Here is a 15227-nt window from a genome sequence, read left to right on the forward strand (position 1 = left end):
CCCTCTCCCTGCTCCCAATCTCCCCGCCGCCGCCACATCCTCCCCGTACCCGCGCCACTCCCGATCTCGCCGTCCTCTCCCACCCATCGCCGACCTCGCCGTCCTCCTCACCCACCGCCGCCGACCACGTCCCTCCCTCCCCTCCCCGCATCTCCCGACCTTGCAGCGCGCCACCCCGATGCCAAGTCCCTCCTCGTCGTTCCAGCGCCGCCGCTGCTCCAATCCAACCCCGATTCGATTCCGGCCATCGCCACCCTCTCCTCTCCTCTCCTCTCCGGACCACCACGAGCGGCGATGCACGGAGGGCACTCGGGGGGAGGCGGTGGGGGGCTGCGGAACCCCTGCCTGACGATGCACCAGCCGTGGGCGTCGCTGCTAGTGCACGGCACCAAGCGCGTGGAGGGCCGCTCCTGGCCGTTGCCGGTCATCGGCCGCCTCTGGATCCACGCCGCCTCCAAGGTGCCCGACCCCAACACCGTCGCCGCCATGGAGGACTTCTACCGTGAGATCTACGCCATCGACGGGGTCCACCACATCGACTTCCCCCAGAACTACCCCGTCTCCTGCCTCCTCGGTCCATATCCATCGTCTTCCTTGCTAGTTACCGCCGCCGCCATTGTTTCTCCCAGCTTGCTTATGCCATTGCCGATTATTGCTCAGGATGCGTCGAGGTGGTCGGCTGCGTCAGGTCCGAGGAGCTGGTCTGCCGGGAGGTTGTGCTTCAATCTGTAAGACAACCTCATTCCTCTCCTGTCCATGGCCTGGATTTCTACAGCTTGTCATGTCATGCCACTCAAAACATTGGTTAGGGCCTGTTCGGAATAGAGCCTTGTAAAATAGAGGAAAGAAAAAAAGTAGAGGAACGTGATTAGCAGCTAGTGGCAAAATAGAGGAATAAAAACAATGGAAAGAAATGAAGGTTGCATGTTCGTTTATGCATAGAAACTTTTCCAGCGAGAGATATCTTACTAGAATATTTTATATGGCTTTGCGAGAATCCACAGGTTAAACCCCCCAAAACCACCGATTGTATCTGTCAGTCGCAATTAGTATGCTGTCATTGGCTAGTTTCACATCCCACCTTGTTAAAACGCTGCTGATCATTGCATCCACCGTATGCGCCTGAGACTTTGATGCCTGCTGTTTTTCTTCTTAAGTTGTCATTTAGTTCCTGATTGATGATTTTCATCAGTAAATTGTTGGTCATACAAGTCAAGCTTGTGCTCAATGAAATGTTATATTTAGCTAAGCTTGTTATTTTCATACTAAATGAATGGTATTTCAGTAGGAGCAATATTATCTTATTGTGGATGACACCACCATCCTATCTACAACACTTGCTTTGGCAATTAGCAGCGAATGAATTTATTTGACAACTTCCAGCGGATGTTTATTATAATATTGAGTTGAATTCATGCACTACTAGCTGCAAGATTCTATAGTCTAGATACATTATGCAAAGTATTTTGTATTTACACACTTACATCCAACTGCAGTAGCGACATGGGCGAGTTGAGGTGGGGGACAGAGAGGCTGTGTCGTGCGGGTTCTGATCATGGTATAGCAGCACACTTTCCAGTGTCGATCTGAGCAAACGATGATGCAAGGCTGCTCCTCATTGTACTGCATGTCTTCATTGACTTGATTCTTTGAGAGGGAGATATTTAAAGCCTTCACTTGTTCATTGTGTCATCTCCTGATTACTTTTTCTATTATTTTCTTGCAAAGCAAGTAATGGTTTAGAGTAGTTGAGCATGGCCTGATGGAACATTCATGTTGTTAGCATGTATATATATACACTATTACAACAACTTGTTGATGAAGCGCTTCTTTCTATCTAAATGTGTGCACAGAAGTTCAGTTACCTTCTAAAAAAATATTGGTGCACTATCTATCTATATATATACACTATCTATATATATACACTATTACAGCAGCTTGTTGATCAAGCGCTTCTTTCTATATATATATATGTACACTATCTAAATTGTTTGCAACGACATTATGCACATGAGGCAGGACTATACAAGTGAATTGTCACAGTAAAGTCCTTCAATGGATTTCATGTGGCTCCTTGAGTTATAAGATGCAGCTCCAACATTGAATATATTTTGAATGTTTCCAAAGATACTCTCTGTTACGTTTACTTCAATATATACATGCCTGTTACTGATAGAAGCTGGCTGCAGGAATCCATACACATATATACTCTCTTGTACAGTACATTGCTAGATCACTCACTAGGCATTATGTAATCCTACTAGGAGATATGGGTGAGGGACTAAAAGGATGATACGCTTCCATGAATTAATTTGTAAGAAGTTTTTCTTGCTTGTGTACAAATCAGCCCAAATGAATTTATGTTATTTTTACTTCCAAAGTTATAGTGCACTCATAGTGTCATCACATTGCGTGTTCTTGCTGCATATGCCTCTCTATTTTCTTAGGCAGACAACTACTTATGTAATATGCAAACAACAACAACAGAGCTAGTGATGCTAATTCTACCTCTTGTTACAGAATCAGAATTCCTCTTGTTGCACAGGACAACTACGTTTCCTCCTGTTACAGAATCAGAATTCGTCTGCTTCTTATGCTACTCTACTAGAACTTTGCTTTTCTACTTGCCATATTGAATATACATGTTTTAAACATTATACAATACTTTCGTTGTTAACTCCAAACAACTTGGGATCTTCTCTTCTGCATGCAGCAACTGGCTTACCAGTACGCCGCAAAGGGGGCATGCCTTGCCCTGGTAGCAAGGAGGGAGTGGAGCCTGTGGCAGGTCGCCGACCGCGCCTTCGAGCTCGGCGTGCCAAATGTGATCATTCTCCCCGGGGATGTCACAGACCCCAATGACTACAATAGATTTGTTCAGGCCACAATCGACCACTACGGCCAATGTAAGTCAGCCCCTCTCCATTACAACTAACCTGGTTTAACATATTTCTTCCACAAGCAGTCATTCATTTGGGCATAAGATAGTTGACATTTACACTTGTATATGTTTATCAGAATATTGATACTTTGCATGCTATGAGTAAAATTCTCTATTTTCTTTCGTCACCTTTCTTGTATGAATGATTATCTCATTTTAACTTGCTGGAGAATGAAAGCATTGTACTAGCTGAATTTTTCTTATCATTCTAAAGAACTTGTTTGTTTTTTGATTGGTTTGTTCATAATATATTGGCCCCAAATTTTTTGATTCTTCTCTTCTGGTTCATGTAACAGGGCGACCGCGGAAGGCATGATGATAGTTCATATTGTCATTCTGTTAGTCCAGTGTAATGAAGGTCATGGCCTAGTCAAGTATGGTCACCCATTGAGTCGTGCATATGTTTCATATGATTGGAGCAGGGGTCCAGTTTGTACCGATTGTCACTCCATATGTTTAACAGTGATTCTACTTTTATATGTGTTATTACACTAGTAGAATTTGTACCCGTGCGATGACTGGAGCAGGATCCCAATATTTGTAGAGATTGTAACATTGATTGTCACTGTATACAGATTGATTCTAGTTGCTGTTACTTGAAGTATTTATTATGTTTTATGTCTGTTGATTTAAGTATTGATTATTTATTTACTGTCAAATAAAAATCAGAAGAAAAAGCATTGACAAAAGGGGCCCACTTAGTAGAACTTGACCAGTGGGACCCATCTAACTAGAGGAATTTTTTTGAAAAAAGAAAAATAAAACTGTCTAGCCGAAAAGGCCATGGCCCAAAAATGAGAAGGCTTAATTGTTGGGCTTGGCCCATCTACCTGACGAAAATTAATATGAGAAAAAAAACAAATAGGCTGAATTTTTGGGCTCGGCCCATGTAAAACACCGAATCGGATCGGGCTGATTCTTGTGCCACATCAGCTTGCCACGCTGGATGCCTACGTGGTCTGGGGAGGTTGCTAGTGACCAAAAATTTGGTCGTGGAACCAACGACCTTTTACATATCACAAAAAGGTCACTAATTTCAGTTTACGACCGCTAGCTTTTGACCTTCTGTTTTTGGTCACAAAAATGTCGCAAATGAAAAACTATGACCTTTCAGCGGCCAATAGTGAGGGTCACAAGTTGACATATTTCTTGTAGTGTTGGGGGCTAGATCATGAAAATATAGCACGTAGTAGAACATGAGCCCACGGACAAATGGGTGGAGGGTAAATCCCAGTCCGCGGATGAAATGGGTAAGAAAAACTACCCTCTCATGGGGTTCGGGCGTAGGCACGATTTGCCCTGCATCTGGCAACCGGTGCAAGATATCCGCGGCCAGATATTCGGTTGCCCGCAACTTTGTGATGTGCTCCTCCGTGACGGAGGAGACCATCCACTTGCCTCCTGCTCCGGACATGCTTGGAGTGGTTTGAGAAGAAGAACACGAGCTTGGGCGCTGGAGCTCGAGTGCGTGAGAATGGATAAGCAAGGAAGAAGAAGGCATGGGTAAAAGAGGTGAAATATTGTCCCTTTATAAGGGCGGAAGAGGCGATGCGCCTCCCCACTTGCCTGGTAAAATCACTTATTTCCCAGGCACCGTAATTGATGGCGCGGTTGGGTTTCCCACGTCCGTATTGATGAGAATCCTGTAATAAGGGGGACACGATCTCTGCTTTGACAAAGACGTGTCAAGAAAACTGCCCCGCGTTATGTGCGGTGCTGGTTGAGAAAAACGGTTCGAATAATGATCGGGCCATGGCGTGATGTCATGCTGTCAAACGTGTCAGCAGATTGGATTTGTGGAAATATTATTCTCTCTACGATAGTATGTGGAATTTGTTTTGCAGAGCCGGACACTATCCTTGTGTTCAAAATCTTCTATGGAGTATTCGGAGGAGGTACCCGCCTTGCAATGCCGAAGACAATACTGCGGGCCGGACTCATCGTCATTGAAGCCTGGTTCAGGGGCTACTGAGGGAGTCCTGGATTAAGGGGTCTCTGGACAGCCGGACTATATCCTTTGGCTGGACTGTTGGACTATGAAGATACAAGATTGAAGACTTCGCCCCGTGTCCATATGGGACTCTCCTTGGCGTGGAAGGCAAGCTAGGCAATACGGATATGTAAATCTCCTCCCTTGTAACCGACTCTATGTAACACTAGCCCCCTCCGGTGTCTATATAAACCGGAGGGTTTAGTCTATAGGACAACATACAATCATACCATAGGCTAGCTTCTAGGGTTTAGCCTCTATGATCTTGTGGTAGATCAACTCTTGTAATACTCATATCATCAAGAACAATCAAGCAGGACATAGGGTATTACCTCCATCAAGAGGGCCCGAACCTGGGTAAACATCGTGTGTCCTGCCTCCTGTTACCATCCGCCTTAGACACACAGTTCGGGACCCCCTACCCAAGATCCACCGGTTTTGACACCGACACAGGGCAAATAAATACCCTGTGAAATGTAAGAACTTACCGGATTGGCGCGACGCTTTGTGCTGAGTCCGCGGTCCTCGGTGAGCAAAGGAGGTACCTCGGCGCCCTTGAACAGCACCCTCTAGACGTCCTCGTGTGTCGTGTCATAGAGCTCTTGCAGCGTCTGGTGCTTGGCCGAGTCGAACTCCCACAAATTGAACGCCCGTTGTTGGCACGGGAGGATCCGGCGGAAGAGCATGACCTGGACCACGTTGCCGAGCTTGATTTTCTTGCTCATCATGTTCCTGATGCAGGTCTGGAGTCTCGTCAGCTCTATCGAAGAACCCCAGGATAGGCCCTTCTCTTTCCAGGAGGTGAGCCGCGTGGGGATTCCGGATCAAAATTTGGGGGCCGCCACCCAGTTGATGTCGCGCGGCTCGGTGATGTAGAACCACCCCGATTGCCACCCCTTTATGGTATCCACATAGGTGCCCTCGAGCCAGGTGATGTTAGGCATTTTGCCGACCATGGTGCCTCCGCACTCTGCTTGCTGGCCGACCACCACCTTCGGTTTAACATTGAAGGTTTTAAGCCAGAGGCCGAAGTGTGGCCTAATGCGGAGGAAGGCCTCACACACAACGATAAACGCAGAGATGTTGAGGATGAATTTGGGGCCAGATCATGAAAATCCAGCCCGTAGTAGAACATGAGCCCGCGGACAAACAGGTGGAGGGGAAACCCCAGTCTGCGGACGAAATGGGTAAGAAAAACTACCCTCTCATGGGGTTCGGGTGTAGGGACGATCTGCCCTGCATCTGGCAGCTGGTGCGCGATATCCGCGGCCAGATATGCGGCTGCCCGCAACTTTGTGATGTGCTCCTCCGTGATGGAGGAGACCATCCACTTGCCTCCTGCTCCGGACATGCTTGGAGTGGTTTGATAAGAAGAACGCAAGCTTGGGCGCTGGAGCTCGAGTGCGTGAGAATGGATAAGCAAGGAGGAAGAAGGCGTGGGTAAAAGAGGTGAAATCTTGTCCCTTTATAAGGGCGGAAGAGGCGATGCACCTCCCCACTTGCCTGGTACAATCGCGTATTCCCCAGGCACCGTAATTGATGGAGAGGTTGGGTTACCCACATTCGTATTGATGAGAATCCCGTAATAAGGGGGACACGATCTCTACTTTGACAAGACGTGTCAAGAAAACCGCCCCGCGTTATGTGCGGTGCTGGTTGAGAAAAACGGTTCGAATAGTGACTGGGCCATGGCGTGATGTCATGCTGTCAAACGTGTCAGCAGATTGGATTTGTGGAAATATTATTCTCTCTACGGTAGTATGTGGAACTTGTTTTGTAGAGCTAGACACTATCCTTGTGTTCAAAATCTTCTATGGAGTATTCGGAGGAGGAACCCGCCTTGCAATGCCGAAAACAACACTGCGCGCCGGACTCATTATCATTGAAGCCTGGTTCAGGGGCTACTGAGGGAGTCCTGGATTAGGGGGTCTCCGGACAGCCGGACTGTATCCTTTGGTCGGACTGTTGGAATATGAAGATACAAGATTAAAGACTTCGTCCCGTGTCCGGATGGGACTCTCCTTGGCATGGAAGGCAAGCTAGGCAATACGGTTATGTAGATTTCCTCCCTTGTAACTGACTTTGTGTAACCCTAGCCCCCTCCAGGTGTTTATATAAACCGGAGGGTTTAGTCCGTAGGACAACATACAATCATACCATAGGTTAGCTTCTAGGGTTTAGCCTCTACGATCTCGTGGTAGATCAACTCTTGTAATACTCATATCATCAAGAACAATCAAGCAGGACGTAGGGTATTACCTCCATCAAGAGGGCCCGAACTTGGGTAAACATCGTGTCCCCTGCCACCTGTTACCATCCGCCTTAGACGCATAGTTTGGGACCCCCTACCCAAGATCCACCGGTTTTGACACCGACAACGATGATATAACCGTGGTGTGTAACTGTGGAGGGGGGCACCACACATGGCTAAGAGAAGACTTTGTGTGTCTTTGACGTGCCCCTCTCCCACATATATAAAGGAGGTGGGAAGAGGAGGCCAGCCCAAGGGGGGCACACCAAAGATGGGAGTCCTACTTAGACTCCTGGTCCAAGTAGGATTCGCCCCCCTTCCTATTCCAACAAAGAGAAGGAGGGAAGGAGGAAGAGGGGAGAAGGAAAAAGGGGGGCGCTGCCCCTCCTAGTCCAATTCGGACCAGCCATGGGGGGGGGGCACGGCCACCCCTTGAGGCCCTTCTCTCCTTTCCCATAAAGCCCATAAAGGCCCATTACTCTCTCGGGGGGTTCCGGTAACCTCCTGGTACTCCGAAAAATACCTGAAACACATGTCCGTGACCTCATCCGAGACTCCTCGTCATGTCCATGATCTCATTCGGGACTCCGAACAAAGTTCGGTCATCAAATCACGTAACTCACAATACAAATCGTCATCGAACGTTAAGCATGCGGACCCTACGGGTTCGAGAACTATGTAGACATGACCGAGACACATCTCCGGTCAATAACCAATAGAGGAACCTGGGTGCTCATATTGGCTCCTACATATTCTACGAAGATCTTTATCGGTCAAACCGCATAACAACATACATTGTTCTCTTTGTCATTGGTATGTTACTTTCCCAAGATTCGATCGTCAGTATCATCATACCTAGTTCAATCTCGTTACCAGCAAGTCTCTTTACTCCTTCCGTAATGCAACATCCCATAACTAACTCATTAGTCATATTGCTTGCAAGGCTTATAGTGATGTGCATTACCAAGAGGGCCCAGAGATACCTCTCCGATACTCGGAGTGACAAATCCTAATCTCGATCTATGCCAACCCAACAATGACCTTCGGAGACACCTGTAGAGCATCTTTATAATCACCCAGTTATGTTGTGACGTTTGATAATACACAAGGTGTTAATCCGGTATTCGGGAGTTTCACAATCTCATAGTTAGAGGAACATGTATAAGTCATGATGAAAGCAATAGCAATAAAACTAAACGATCATTATGCTAACACTACTAGGGAAAACCTTATACACAAAATATTAGCACCAGCGCAGCACAAAAAGAAGCGCTAATGCTAATTAGCAGTAGCGTGGTCAAGGAAAACATGCTAATGATGCAAATTTAGTAGTAGCGCTTGGGGGCTAAACCTCGCTGCTACAAAAATCCACCGACAGTAACGAACACCCTAAGTTTAGCAGCAGCGCGGTGTCGCTGGGCGTGCTACTGCTAGAGAAATAGTAGTAGCGTGCTTTTTGCTCGGGTCGCTGCTGCTAATTTTAAAATTGTGCACATGGTTGGCCCCGTTTAGCAGTAGCGCGTGTGAGAAACACATGCTGCTACTACGCTATTAGCAGTAGCGCGTTTTCGCTCCCGCGCTACTGCTAAGTCGTAGGACCCAACCACCGTTTTCCACCCACCCGTCCTCCCCTCCCCCATCCTCCCTTTCCCCTACCTCCCATCCTCCCTCTCTCACTCTTCTTCTTCCTCAATACTTCTCCCCCCATTACTCTCCCTCTTCTACCTACCTTTCTCTCTCTTCATTACTCCTAGCTAACTACACACCACCTCCATTAATGCATCTCCTTTCTCTTTTTCCTTCCCCCTCCACTAGTTGAAGTTCTCTCCTCCCAAATTAGCTAGCTAGGTAGATGTAGCATTTAGTTAAGTGACCTATTGGCCCCTTAACTAGATCTATCTTTGTCAAGAAGAGCTTTGTGCACTTTTGATCTCCCTACATCATCATCTCCATCATGTGCTCGATCTCGAGATAGAGGTGATTAAAAGTTCATGCATGTGGCATACTCAGATCGACGCAGCAACTTTGACAGAGCAAACTTGGTAGTGCTACAACACCTAGACGAGGTAGATCCTTTCGTGGCACAACACAAAGAAGTTATCGCAAAGAAGTATCGTGACCGGGGGGTATGCAGGACGGACGCCGAAGTTACTAGAGAGCACAACTCCACTTTCCTACATTGGTTCAAAGAGCATATTATTGCTAATCCCCCGGAGGAGGGTTCTAAGGACGAATTGCTCATATGAGCCTTAGAACATGGCCCCTCGCCCAACCTCATAACCTATCAGGCATATGATATCAACGGATACATGTTCTACACAGAGGACAAAGATATGGACAGTGATGATCAAAACTCAGGGGTGACGATGGAATGCATGACAGGCGGCGACACCGGCGCAACTGAAATATTTTATGGAATGGTCGAGGAGATCTGGGAGCTTGACTACTTTGGACTGCACAACACGACGATGTTTCGTGTCAGATGGGCTAAGAATGTCGAAAGAGAAAACCGGAATTTCACTACCATGACTATACCCAACAGCAAGAGCGCTACCGTGAACGCTATCGCAAAAAACGAGCCATGGGTACACGCTAAGCACGTGACACAATGCTTCTTCATAACTGACCCGCGCAATCCCAGCCGTGTTGTCGTGAGGAGAGGCAAAAGGAACATCATTGGAATGGATGGAGTCGCCAATGAGGAAGACTACGATCAGTACGACAATCCAATGAGGGAAGATGACGACGATGATGAAGTATACGTCAAAATAAGAATCAGTACTACATTACCTAGGAAAAATCGCACTCCATGGAAAAGGCAAAGTCACAATGAGGGGCTCAATTATCCTTCAACAAACAAGAAGGGAAAGAAGATGACTCAAAAACGAAAATGTTAACGCTGAGGAACCGTATGTTATCGGTCAAATGATGTAATATATATGTTCCAATTTTGTATACACACTTAGCCATTATTATGCATGAGTCGAATGATGTAATATATATGTTCCTATTTTGCATACATATTTAACCGTCAAATGATGCACTATATATAGCCTTCCATTCGTTCACTGCTCTCGGAAAAAAAAAGAAAAGTGAGAGAAAATGAAGGAAAAGAAAATAGAAGGAAACAAAAAGGAAAATTGTTATATATAGGTACTGGTTATAACAACAGCGCTTTTGTGAGAAAAGAGCTACAGCTAGTCAAGATAGTAGTAGCGATTTCTACACGAAAGCGCTATAGCTACCTGAAGTAGCTATAGCGCGTTTTGCCTAAACGTGCTACTGCTATGCCCACTTAACCCCAAAAATCCCCGCTCCTCCCTTCATCCCGCCTCTTTTCCCCCAAATCCCCACACTCTCCTCCCCGTCGCGCCACCGGAGTCCTGCACTCTCCCGTGACCGACCCCGACGCCGGCTCCGGCTCCGGCCCCCGACCCCGACCCCGACCCCTCCCAACCTCGGACATCGTCGGTGAAAGGATCGATATAGTTGACTAGAGGGCGGTGTGAATAGGCAACTAACAATTTTTAGCTTTTCTTTAACAATTTAAACGTTGCATCAAAGTAGGTTGTCTAGATATGCAACTAGGTGAGCAACCTATATGATGCAACAACGATGAGTACACAAGAAAGCAAGAGATATATCACAAATAAGATTGCACCAGTAAAGGCAAGATATAAACAAGAGTGGAGCCGGTGGAGACGAGAATGTGTTACCGAAGTTCCTTCCCTTTGAGGGGAAGTACGTCTCCGTTGGAGCGGTGTGGAGGCACAATGCTCCCCAAGAAGCCACTAGGGCCACCGTATTCTCCTCACGCCCTCACACAATGCGAGATGCCGTGATTCCACTATTGGTGCCCTTGGAGGCGGCGAACGAACCTTTACAAACAAGGTTGGGGCAATCTCCACAACTAAATTGGAGGCTCCCAACGACACCACGAAGCTTCACCACAATGGACTATGGCTCCGTGGTGACCTCAACCATCTAGGGTGCTCAAACACCCAAGAGTAACAAGATCCGCAAGGGATTAGTGGGGGGAATCAAATTTCTCTTGGTGGAAGTGTAGATCGGGGCCTTCACGACCACTCCCGAGCAAATCAACAAGTTTGATTGGCTAGGGAGTGAGATCGGGCGAAAATGGAGCTTGGAGCAACAATGGAGCTTAGGGTTGGAAGAGGTAGTCAACAAGAGGAAGAAGACACCCCTTTTATAGCTAAGGAAGAAAAACCAACTGTTATCCACCTACCAGCCCGCGACCAGCGGTACTACCGCTCCAGATCTGCGGTACTACCGCGAGGCCACGCGGTACTACCGTGAGGAGCCGCGGTACTATCGCAGCAACAACAGTAGGAAGGGCAGACCTGAAGCACATGGGCTGAGGACGGTACTTCCGCAGGCGCGGTACTACCACTCCCCCTTGCGGTACTACCGCAAGGCAGGAAACCCCTAGCCTGGGAAGAGCGTGGATAAAAGAACATCCGTTCCTAATTCCGCTGGGAAACGGACAAAGAAAAATTCCGACACAGTACTACCGCAGAGGAGCGGTACTACCGCCTGACAGCTGAGCCAGGCTGCGCACGGTACTACCGCGCAAGGGATGCGGTACTACCGCGGTAGCGCGGATGTAAAAGATTACATCCGCCCCTACTACCGCGAAGGAGCGGTACTTGGCCTGGGGGTCATGGTACTATGGCTCCAGAGGAGCAGTACTACCATGGGCACCTGCGGTACTATCACGCCGTAGTACGGTACTACCGCGGGTGCCTGCGGTACTACCGCTCACCAGGGAGCAGTACTACCACAAGCCAACAACAGCCGCCAGAACAGGGTAAAGAGGATAAACAGAGGATGCTCCAAAGTGCAAGGGAGAGGAGGGGACTAGGAAGAAACCTGTACGTGATGATTCCACCCGAACCTTTCTGACGCGGACCCCCTCTTAATAGTACGGCTTTCCTACGACTCAAATCCACTGAAAAGAAACATAGAAAAACACCATCTTCAATAGTCTTCGAGGGACACCAAACCGTCTTGTGCCTAGCAAAGAAACGTCTAGGAAACTCAAGACACACGATTAGTCAGCAAACGCATTGTCATCAATCACCAAAACACCTTAGGGATAAATATGCCCTTACAATCTCCCCCTTTTTGGTGGATTGATGACAATACGGGATTTGCACAAGGGAAATAATATTAAGCAAACGCAAACCCCTCCTCTCTAGAATATAGACGGGCTCCCCCTAGATGTGTGCCAACTAGATGGGTGCTTTGGACTGCACGACACACATACTAGGATCAAAGCTCCCCCTATATTATAGAGACAAGGCATATCTTGCAATAGTAAGGCTAACACTAGACAAGATAGCACAAACATAAGCTCACTAAGATAGAATAGAGTGCATATGTCTTACACCATATGAAGGATAAGTCTCAACCGCACAAACCAAACCAAGGCAAACGAGGTCCAAACGACAAAGCAAACACACCAAACATGACACACGACTCCCAAACACGCAAATCCCTACACTCTCTCCCCCTTTGGCAGCGAGATGCCAAAAAGGCAGAGAGGACACCTACACACACGGGGTGGCTCAGGCAGAGAAATCATCCCAACTCTCCTCGTGCTCTGTGTTAGACTCGGCAGCGGGGACGGTCTCCTCGACGTCCTCCTCAGAACTAGTCCACTTGAAGCCTTACCTCGCCATCCACTCAGACTCTGGCGTGATGGCATCCTCAGAACCGCCAGAGACGTCCTCTCCAAAGAGCTTCATAACCTTCTTGTCGCGGCGGCGACTCTCCTTGGATGCCACATGAATCTTGTACTGCCCCTTTGCATGCATGCAGAAAAGAGTCTTCATCTTGTCCTTCAGCTTCTTGGCCCACGAGGGCTCAGAGGAAGGGTGGGAAGACCGAGTAGCACGGTCCTCAGCAACATCCTCTGCTGGAGCCTCCTCCTCATCAACACCCCTCCTAGCAGCAGATGCCTCAACACGAGTAGTAGTGTTGGCCCAGTTGGGCTTGACACGGAGACTGATGGACTCATGCCGAATCCAGTCTGGAGCAAGGAACTCATCACCAGGGTACAGCTTCTCCCAAGTCGTGGAGATCAACAGAAACAGGTATGGTCCATAGATAGGTACCTTGCGAGTGTACACCGCAAACCATAGCTCACACCACATGATTTGTGAGACATCAAGTGGCTGAGTCTGAGACGTACGAGCCTCCTCGCACAGGAGCATCATGTCCACCAGATAGGAATGAACCTTGTCCTTGTCACCAATGCGAGGGAACAGACTGTTGCGGAAGATGCGATGCATGATATCCAGAAAATAGTTCAGTACCCAAGTCGACTTGACACTGGGAAGTACCTTCTCAACATAGAACGACTGAAGCTTGTTCTTGCTAGCAGACTCAGGATTAGCATGGGGGCGAACACCAACGGGTGAGTGGAGCCCGTCATCAGGAACGTGGAGCAGATCCATGAACTCCTTCCAGATAGCAGACAACTGACGACCATTGGTCATCCTCCACTCATCCCCGGGGTGAAAGTAAACTGAGGCAAAGAACTGATAGATAAGCTCAGGGTCATAGTCAAGGTGGAAGGAGATCACAGGCTCAATACCGAACTGCTCCACCAAATCCAGAGCTTCTCCAAAATACTCACGAAACTTGTCCTTCCTCATGTGATTCATGTCGATCCATTTGACATCCACGTAGGTATTTTGCTTGTTCTTGATTATATCCAGATAAATGAGAGCCTACTGCTTGGTCCAAAACAACTCAGTGCCTCTGAGGATAGCACAAGCATTCACATAAGGGTTGATCTTTCGGCGTTTAATGTACTCAGCGAGGGGAATCTCGTCCATGCCCTTAGTAGGTTCCTTTTGCTTGCTGGCAGTGGTCTTGACATTGCGCTTGGGGGCACTGGAGCCCTCTGGTGCTTCATCTTGAGGATTGCGCAGTTGCTTGGAGCCAGTGTCATGACTGGGATTGGAACGACGAGAGCCACCACCTAAGACACAAGAGAAAGCACACACAAAGAGCGAGAAGAATCAATGCAAAGACCACGGCAAAGCAAGGGAAACAGGTAGAAATCATACGGGATAAATGCCACAAGGAAGATGGGATAACAATGGTAGTGCTGCCTAGTCATGCGGTACTAAAATTTTAGTACCGCTCCTAGTCGCGGTAGTACCGTGTGAGGATATGGTAGTACCGTGGCTTGGAGCGGTAGTAAGACCTTAGTGCCACAGAACGTGCAGTAGTATCGCGCCGAACGGGCGGTAGTACCGAACAAGCGGTAGTACCACATCAGAGGCACGGTAGTACCGCACCGCATCAGATCCGAGCCTACTTTTGAATCTGAGAAGATGCGCGAAACCACGGCAGAACTACGGCTGATCACATCTACCATGGGGCAATATATCAAGTAAAATGTCTACGCAACACTACTCTCCTACAACCTTCTCTTGCAAAGATTTGGCCTAAAATCTCAAGAGCACATGCATCTCCCCAAAAACCTTGAGACAAGAGAACCAACAAGAAAGAGAGGGATTTGGGGAAAAACCTTGGTCCATCGCAAGAGGAAGTGGTGGGGAATGATCCCACCGGTTGGAATCCAAAGAGAGCAGCCGGAGACGGAGATCCGGCAAGGGACTCCGGCCCCGTTCTTGAGCAAGGGAGAGAGAGACGAAGTGGGGAAGTTAGAACCCCCCCATTCCCGTCCTTATCCCCACGCGCCTCCGACAGCGCGGTAGTACCGCATATCATCGCGGTAGTACCGCTTGGGCGGAAGAACCGCACCAAAGCGGTAGTACCGCTCCCCCAGGCGGTAGTACCGCGCTGGGCCAGTAGTACCGCACTCTCCACGCACGGTAGTACCGTGGCCGGCCGCGGTAGTACCGTGAGCTCAGGAAGAAGCAAATTCCCAACACAAGAGAAAGAGAGGTCTTCGCAAGGAAACTTCAAATGGACAAGACACCACACAACAAAGTCAAACACGAGGATAAGAAGGGGCAAACCGACAACAAGAGACGACCACGAGACAC

At 48.2% G+C, this 15227-nt stretch overlaps 1 protein-coding gene across 1 annotated transcript; it reads left to right on the plus strand.

The window, feature by feature from the left end:
• Positions 1 to 266: 266 nt before the first annotated feature.
• Positions 267 to 809, plus strand: LOC125506992 (activating signal cointegrator 1-like). Its single transcript, XM_048671697.1, has 2 exons — positions 267 to 574; positions 661 to 809. The coding sequence occupies exons 1-2, from the start codon at positions 295 to 297 to the stop codon at positions 807 to 809; spliced, it is 429 nt and encodes a 142-aa protein (XP_048527654.1). The 5' UTR covers positions 267 to 294.
• The last annotated feature ends 14418 nt before the right edge of the window (positions 810 to 15227 follow it).

This window comes from Triticum urartu, chromosome 5 (assembly GCF_003073215.2).
Source record: "Triticum urartu cultivar G1812 chromosome 5, Tu2.1, whole genome shotgun sequence".
Classification (NCBI taxonomy): Eukaryota; Viridiplantae; Streptophyta; class Magnoliopsida; order Poales; family Poaceae; genus Triticum; species Triticum urartu.